This window comes from Neophocaena asiaeorientalis, unplaced genomic scaffold, assembly GCF_003031525.2.
Source record: "Neophocaena asiaeorientalis asiaeorientalis breed wild unplaced genomic scaffold, Neophocaena_asiaeorientalis_V1.1 scaffold432, whole genome shotgun sequence".
Classification (NCBI taxonomy): Eukaryota; Metazoa; Chordata; class Mammalia; order Artiodactyla; family Phocoenidae; genus Neophocaena; species Neophocaena asiaeorientalis.
Window position 1 is genome coordinate 459,982 of NW_020174549.1, and position 9,135 is coordinate 469,116.

Consider the following 9,135-nt stretch of genomic DNA (forward strand, 5'->3'; position numbering starts at 1 on the left):
CAGGTTTATCTCTGGTCGGGGAACTAAGATCCGCATGCCACAGGGTGCAGCCAAAAATAAAAAAGAATAGACTGATAACTCTGACTTGATAAAAGGACATGTTTCTGCATGGTAAACAAATTGGATAATCAAACTCGATGCAATGATAAAAACGGAGAAAGGGCTTCCCTGGTGGCGCAGTGGTTGCGAGTCCGCCTGCCGATGCAGGGGACACGGGTTCGTGCCCCGGTCCGGGAAGACCCCACATGCCACGGAGCAACTGAGCCCGTGAGCCATGGCCGCTGAGCCTGCGCGTCCGGAGCCTGTGCTCCACAACAGGAGAGGCCACAGCGGTGAGGGGCCCGCGTACCCCCAAAAAAAAAAAAAACAGAGAAAAACATTTCTAACACATATGATATAGAACAAATATTTTCACACTAGAGAGCTTAGAGATCAACCAAAAACCTAATTGTGTAAGCCAGGCAAAGAAAAAGATACACAGCTGGCTTTAAACCAGGATTTCTCAATCTCTACACTACTAAAGACATTTTGGACAAGATAATTCTTTGTTGAAGGGGGCTATCCTGTCCATTATGTTTACCAGCATCTCTGGACTCCACCTATTAGACACCAGTAGCAACCCCCCTCAATTGTGACAATCAAAAATGTTCCCAGATATTGCCAAATGTCCTATGGGGGTCAAAATTGCTCCTTGATGAGAACTGCTGCTTTAAACATATAAAAAGATCCTCATCCTCACTCTTTGATACAAATTTTAACTATAATGAGGTGCCATTTTTTTCTCTAGTTAGATTTTTATTATCAAAACAAATATTTTTATTATCAAACATTTTGCTGTTTGCCAACATGTTGGACTAGGAAATCTCATTCATCCTTTTGGATGTGCAATCTCTTTGGAAGGCTATTGGTATTAGCTATCAAAATTTTAATTGCCTATACTCTTTGATCCAACAGCTTCATTTCCAAGAATTTATCATATGGATACACTCAAATATGTGCAAACAGGTGAATACAAGGATAATCATTGCAGCAAAGAAGGAGTAACAAAAAACTAGAAATAATCTGGTATCCAATGACAGGGGGTTGGTTAAACAAACAGAACACCATGTAACTATTAAAAGGGAGAAAGATCAACATGTACTGAAAATACGTTCCAAGACATATTAGCTAAAAATACCAAGGCCCAGAAGGGACTTTGCTACTATTTTTTAAAGTGGGGTGTGTGTGCGTGTTTAGGACTCTGTACCCAAATATATTTATAAATGCACAGAATATTTTTGGAAACCTACTAGAGAGTAAGTAGGAGGCTGAGTTAAGGATAAGGAAACTCAACCTTCTGAGCTGTTTAAGTGTTTTGGCAACGTACCTATATGTTTCAAGCAAATTACAGAACGGACTTGGCACTCAGCTCAAAACACCCATACAGTATAGAAACAAAACAGAATGAGACGGGGGTGGAGGAGCAGTTTAACTGGTATAGAGTTTGTTTCTCAAGTCGAAAAAGTTCTGCAAATTAGTTGCACAACAATGCAAACATACTTAACACTACTTAACCAACCGTACACTTAAAAATGGTTAAGGTGGCAAATTATTCCTTATGTGTATTTTACAACTACATATCTTTTAAAAGTGAAAAAAAGTCCCCCCCCAAAGATACCCATATTTTAAGATTAGTTTAGTTTGTCACTAATTTGAAATCCCTTTTTAAACACCCCATTATTTTCTTCTTCCAGAATCGAGCGTTCCGAATAAGTGGAGACTCATTAGGCGCACCCGTGTTCCAGTGACCTTTCACCTAGAACTCGCGGCCTTCAGCAAGGCACGCAGCTACTGCTAAACCCAAAGTGGGACCCGCCTTGGGGTCGGCGGGACACCTCACTCTGGATCCTTTACCTGTGGAAGAGACTGTAACATGACTACCACCCTGAAGTACACAACTCTGCGTTACTCTTCACAAGTTACCGCAGATTCGAGGAACACTGTGTCCAGCGCGGACCAGCGTTCCAGACCTCGCCGGGCAGCTTCATTAACCCTCCCACCGCGGGGGCCGGGCCACCCATGCCATCCACTTCGCCCGGCGGGGTTTCTTCCCCGCGGCTCCCGATTCCCCTTACCCCGTGTTGGGCAACATGACTGTTGCAGATTGGAGGCGGTGGCGACAACGGCCTCAGGTAGCGGATACTGAGAGGGTGACTTCTCCCCGCACTTGGCCCCGCCCCGAGGTCTGCGGGGGAATTGGGCGCTCCAAGAAACGGAAGGTGGCTGAGTGCGCCTGCGCACGCAGTGGGCCTCCGTGGCGCTCGGCGCTGGTTTCCGCCTCCCGCCTGCCTGGCCCCTGGAAACCGACCCTAAGCGCAAGCGCTGCGAGACAACTCCGCCCCGCCCCTCTTGCGGGGGCTCTACGGTGACAATTGGTCTCCAGCCCGCCGCTAGAATGCTGGACGCGTCAGCCGCTGAGTACACCTTTCCCTGGCCTGTGAAGGGTTCCTCGCCGCAGCGCTGAGTTCCTTTGCCGGGTTGGGGGCGTGGGGGGCGTTTGAGTCGTGCACCAGGGACCTTGAGGGCTGAGGTGCGGCTTCTCAGCGGACTTTGGCTCTCGGTCCCCTCGCCGTCCACGCCGGCACCTGGACGCCTGCCCAGCTGCACGCGCGCCCTCGGAGGCCCCTCTTAGGAACGCTTTTCCTGGGCAGATAAGCACTCTTCCGGCCAGCGGCGCATTTCGACTCTCCCGCGGAATCTGGACTAAAGCCGGCCAGATTATAGATAAACAGCTCTGGGGTGAGGGGCAGCTTCTGGATCAGAGATCTGCAATAGTCGCACCGAAGAACTAAGTTAACTCTGATTTTTCGACTCTTAGCCAATATCTCGGCGAGGAAATTCCCAGACTCAGTGGTGGAATAAGGTGAATTCTGGGAGCCGGTATTGCTTTTGGTAGTATAACTTGGACATAACTCAGCTACTCTAATGAACTAGAGACCGGCATAATATTTTTAGGTAGACGTGAAGAAATTCTATTTTGAAGAGGTAGAGCAGGATGATGAGGTTATGTGAGTAGATAAAGTAACCTGAAAAAAAAAAAAAAAGTAACCTGGAAATAGGATATGTACTCTCTCTTTTATTACAGGCCCTAAATGTCTCTATTTATTCATTTATATCACTTGCCAGTCTCATAGGCATTTGAATTTGAGATCTGTGATACGGTCCTTAGAGACTCCGGAGGAATTTACTTATTCAAGAAATATTAGCACCGAGTGGGTGCTGGTCACTGGAGATACAGTGGGTCAAAAAAGGGCACGTTCTCTCCTTATGTAGAAGGAACAAGGAGTAACCAATGTGTTTTTTTTTTTCTTAAAGGTTATCTTCTTATTTATTTATTATTTGGCCGCACTGGCCGGCATAGGGGCTTTTAGTTCCCCGACCAGGGATCAGACGTGTGCCCCCTGCAGTGGAAGCCCAGATTCTTAACCACTGGACCGCCAGGGAAGTCCCCACTAATGAGTTCTTTAGAAGACTATTGTAAATGTTAGGTGTTTTAGAGAGTGTTGATAGGGACTGTTAGATGAAAAATCTTACTCTCCACTCATTCAAGAAAGTGAAGGCTACCTACAGAATGAAAGAAAATATTTGCAAATCATATATCTAACAATGTCTAGTATCCAGAATCTATAAAGAACTTTTACAACTCAGCAACAAAAAGATGAACCTCCAATTTAAACGTGAGCAAAGGACCTCAATAGACATTTCTCCAAAGAAGATAAACGAACAAGCAAGCACATGAAAAGATGCCCAATAGCAATAGTTATTAGGGAAATACAAATCAAAACCAGTGAGATTCCACTTTACATCCACTAGGATAGCTATAATAGAAAAGATGGAAAATAGTAAGTGTTGGCCAAGATGTAGAGAAATTGGAACCCTCATACATTGCTGGTGGGAATGTAAAATGGCACAGTCACTTTGGAAAACAGTTTTGCAGTTCCCCCAAAGGTTAAAGTATGGTTACCAGCTACTGGGTATCTACCTACAAAAGAGCAATTCCACTCTTGAGTGTATAACCAAGAGAGAGGAAACTTCTTGAGAGTAACCACTAGATGGCACTGGTATTTTAAAATTCACAGTTATACAATACTGCAAAATGTTAATTTATTAACAATATTGTGACGTTATAATCTGACTTCGATTAAGCCAAAAATAGCATGAGGTTCCTTATAGGACCCTCATAAAGGGGAAATAAGAGGAGGCATAAATTTTAAATTCCTTAAAGAAATACTTTTTATCATTAGAACAAATTGTCATAAAATAGTCACCTTCACTTTTTGTGACTTCTAAAGTCTATCAAGGGACTCCCCTGGTGGTCCAGTGGTTAAGAATCCGCCTTCCAGTTTTGATCCCTGGTCAGGGAACTGAGATCCCACATGCTGTGGGGCAACTAAGCCCTTGTGCCACAACTACTGAGCCCAAGCACCGCAACAAAAGATCCCGCATGCCACAACAAAGATCCAGCGTGCCACAACTAAGACCTGGCGCAGCCAAATAAATAAATAATAAATAAATAAATACAGTCTATCAAGTTTGGGACTTCCCTGGCGGTCCAGTGGTTAGGACTCTGCGCTCTCACTGCTGAGGGTGGGGATTTGATCCCTGATCGGGGAACTAAGATCCCAAAAGCCGCGTGGCACAGCCAAAAAAAAGCCTATCAAGTTTAATTCTCCAATTTTAAAAAGTGCTTTTCAAATACATAGGAGACTGAAAATGCCAACTTGAATTGAAATATCAAAGGATATGACACTGAAAACAAGTTTAATCTTACTGTCAAATTAGGACTTCTAACCCTGACCTTGCATAAGGGTATATTTTCTTTTTTTTTTTTTTTTTTTTTTTTTTTTTGCGGTACGCGGGCCTCTCACTGTTGTGGCCTCTCCCGTTGGGGAGCACAGGCTCCGGACGCGCAGGCTCAGCGGCCATGGCTCACGGGGCCAGCCGCTCCGCGGCATGCGGGATCCTCCCGGACCGGGGCACAAACCCGTGTCCCCTGCATCGACAGGCGGACTCCCAACCACTGCGCCACCAGGGAAGCCCAGGGTATATTTTCTTAAAGTGTAGAATGCAGTGTAGAATTCAAATTTGTTGACCACAGCCCACATACATAAATTTCTCATCCAGACCCTGTACACGGTTTTCTATTTTATTTGAATCTATTATGTAGTACCCCGTTTTTTGGTTTTTTTTTTAAAGTTGATCATAACCTACAAAGTTATTTCAATGCCTCATTCTTGGATCATAACCTACCATTTGGAAAACACTGCTTTAGTGTGTTGTAATTTGCCGTTGTGATTTTTCAACTTGCTTTTTAAGATATTCTAGGCTTCTTCAGTCAAATATAAAATTACTAACTGCTGGTCAAAGGCCAGCAATCCAATGTGACTAACAGCAGATGCTTTCAAGCACATTGGAAGAGTCAGAGATCTGTTGAAACTTTCCATTCCTTTCACCCCAAGGGAAATCCTTGGGGTTTTGAGGGTATAGCAGTTGCTTCTGACAAGGTACCAAATCTTCCCAATAGGACCCCTAACTGCACCTTTTATTGCTCAGTGAATTGTTGCCAATCATTTAATTAGTAAATGTTGGATATTAACTTCATTGCTGTATTTTAATGTCTATATTTTTCTGATAAGCCAACATCTAAAGAAAGTGAAAGTTTCTAATATCACCCTTCAGAGATAATCACTGTTAACAGTTCGGCATGTATCCTTTAAGACTTTGAAATTTTTATATAGGTTTTGATTGATTTTTAAAAAGCATAGGGGAAATTATATATATTCTATTGTTTTGGAAACTTTTTTTGTTTTACTTAATGTATCATAAACATCTTTCCAAGTTTATACCCAAAAGTTCACCTTAACTTTTTTTTTTGATAGGTGTGTTACCAACCTGGGTCCTTGGACTCTTTAATCAATAGAAATTGATAAGAGGCCAGAGGAGAAATTCAGGCAAGGCTTTATTGGGAGTGAAAACAAGAAACAGGTGCCCTTGCTCACTCTCCAAGGAGGGTGGGCTGGTTCCTTAAATAGAGCGAGGGTAGGGGCAGATGGTGAATCAGGCAGCAGGGGTGGCTTAGATGGTCTGCCCACCCCCGTGGTGGTGCTGTGTGCAGGGATCATGCGCAGTACCCTGCTTCTGCTCCAGGCACTTCACAAGTGGCAGTCGGTTTGTGGCCTTTTTGTAACATTGTTCTTAATCACTCCACTGCCATGCATGCAGTTATTTTTAATCCCTTATAGTTTCTCTGTATTCTGTTGCTGGAGGAGACATTTGTCCAGTAAAGGGTCCCACATCCCAGTTCCCAGCCTATCTTAGGTGCATAGTTTTCTTTTACATGAATATACTCCATATTAATTTTACCATTTGTGATGGACATTTTAAGGTGTTTCAATATTGTCTATATTATAAACAATATTGCAATAAAAGCCTTTGTGTGTACATCATTGTTCACCAGTCAATGCCTTGTTTAGCAGCTGGTGTTTTCTAGTTCTGGCAAATGTGAGGTCTGCTGGGAAAGGTTTTCTTAAAGTTTTTTCTTTCTTAAAGAGACCACAGAATAGATTGCCTCTTTTCTTCTATTGTTATTTCTGGATGTGATGCTTGGAACAGCTGCATCTATCTTGCAACCACGAGTGGAACTAGCCTTCCCCTTTCCATAGCTCCTTCAAGGGTGAACTTTCTCCTATAACATATGAAAGAAAGTTTGGGGTTGGGGAGCAGTTGTCTCAGAACCCTCCTGAGTCTCCCACCTAGCTTTCTAATTCTCCCCCTGCTCAAAGGCACACTGTGGGTTTTCCTCACTTTGCAGCTTGGCCATCTTGTAGAATTCCAGGAAACAGTTCCCTCAGCAGACAACTGCTCCCTCTCATGAGTGCAAGTAGTGGAGTGGGTGTGTGGACCACGCCATATTCCACTTTTTTGCTCTGTTGGCTTGTTTTTTGGGTTTTTTTCCTTTTAAAAAATATTTATTTTTGGCTGTGTTGGGTCTTTGTTGCTGCGTGTGGGCTTTCTCTAGTTGTGGTGAGCAGGGGCTACTCTTCGTTGTGGTGCATGGGCTTCTCATTGTGGTGGCTTCTGTTGTGGAGCACAGGCTCTAGGCGCATGGGCTTCTGTAGTTGTGGCACATGGTCTCAGTAGTTGTGGCTTGCGGGCTGTAGAGCGCAGGCTCAGTAGTTGTGGCGCATGGGCTTAGATGCTCCGCAGCATGTGGGATCTTCCCAGACCAGGGCTCAAACCCGTGTCCCCTGCATTGGCAGGTGGATTCTTAACCACTGTGCCACCAGGGAAGCCCACTGGTTTGTCTACTACACCATCCCCACACAACTCTTTGTCAAAGAGTTGAGGTTTATATGAGGGAATTACTATCTATCTATATATCTATATATATATATAAATAATAACTTTATATAACAACTGCTATGTCAACTACCTACCCATTACACATTCTCCACTTCTTATTAACAGTATATCTCTATTATTAGAGGCGGCAGTATGCCCAGCAAAAGCAGTGAATCTCTCAAGCCTCCCCTGCAACTAGGGGTGTCCATGTGACCAAATTATGGCTAATGAAGTAAGCGGAAGATGTTGGGGAGGACTTTGGGAAAACTTCTTTAAAGGGCTTCCAGACATTTTGTGACCTTAAGACTGAAAGCCATATACTCACATAATAGAACAAAAAGGAGACTTTGACGAACATGGAGTGCCATAACAGCCCTGAAACCATTACTTCTAGGCTTCTTTTGCGTGATAAATAAATTTTTATCTAGTTTAAGGCACTGTTATTTTTCATTTTCTGTTACATGCATCTGGACCTAACTCTTAAATGCAAAAGTATCAAAAGACTATAAACCACTGCAAGGGGTTCCCTCTTGAACACAGCCAAATCGCTAGCGTTGCTCCTCGTCTTCATATCTGCTTTTCTCCCTGAGAGTATCAGTTTTGTTCAAATTTCCTTCTTTAAAATTGTCTTTAATATCTCTACCCCCTTTCAGGAAATCCCATGCCCTGCTCACAGGAGTTGGTCTCATATATTAAGATCCATCCTCTTTTCCTAAGCCAAACATTTTCCCAAGCATAAATTACCCATTCTATTTAGAATATGACTTTAGCAAGAGAGTCCACGGTGGGTGTAGGTGTTCCAAGTCCAATTCCCTTGGAGATATTTCCCCCTAATTCTTCCTGGGGTCCAGTAAGTGACTGTTATGTCAAACACACCCACACCTCCCAAACTCAGGCATTAATTTGGAGACACAGTACTCTACTGTGAATGCACGTACTCTTTCCAAGCTGAGAAAGAGAAATATTTGATTCTTCTGTTATCAACATAGCTTCAACCCTGCTCACTATAAAGATAGCATTTGATGATTTTATATTGCAGAACAATACCAGTTATTTTTTAATCTTCTAGCTTTCAAACTGTGCCTACCAGGCATTTAAAAAAAAAAAGACATTTGAAGTTAGCTTAAGAATCAGTCCCATAATTGAGCCATCTATCTCTTAATGGCCACTACTTTGCTACACAAATACCAAACTTTGGAATTACCGCATGTCTTTCCTCTATGCCAAATTAAATTCTTGTAGGTGTCATCCTCCTACTACCCTCTACTAAATTAAATTCTTGGTTAAGGTCTCATACTCCTACTGCTCCAGTAGAAGACAGGCTATATGAAGACATTATCCTCTGATACAAGTAATCCTCCACCATGTTCATCAAAGATCCAGTCTCCTTTTTGTTCTATTATGTGAGTATATGGCTTTCAGGAGATTTGCTTTTCCAGTTACATGAGCAACATATTCTCATAGAGAAGTCCTCCAGATTGTTCTTTTGTTTTGCTTTTCTGCTACTGACCTTTTGCTTGTTTGCCTGTTCAAGGTTGAATATTTGCCTGGTGCCCTGCAGGATCATATGAAGTAAACATCTTTTAGAACCATACTGGGGAGGGAGGGCAGTAGTTCTATCCAGTCGTCTGGCATCGCAGGAACCTTTCCACTGACCTTGTAAACTATGATCAGATTTTTGCACAAGACTATTTCCACAAAGGGCAAATAAGTAAAAATAAAATAGATATACTCTAACCAATCCATCTGACTCCT

General features: G+C 43.0%; 1 protein-coding gene across 2 annotated transcripts in view; it reads right to left on the bottom strand.

Annotated features, from left to right (window-relative positions):
* Positions 1 to 2,261, bottom strand: part of HSDL2 (hydroxysteroid dehydrogenase like 2) — a 69,177-nt gene extending 66,916 nt beyond the window's left edge. Inside the window, exon 1 of one of the 2 annotated variants that reach the window (XM_024757273.1) lies at positions 2,115 to 2,261. In XM_024757273.1, coding sequence (XP_024613041.1) covers positions 2,115 to 2,131 — 17 coding nt within the window. In that variant the 5' untranslated portion in view covers positions 2,132 to 2,261. The remainder of the gene's footprint in view (positions 1 to 2,114) is intronic. The other variant, XM_024757272.1, reaches the window with a different exon arrangement.
* Positions 2,262 to 9,135: the final 6,874 nt, after the last annotated feature.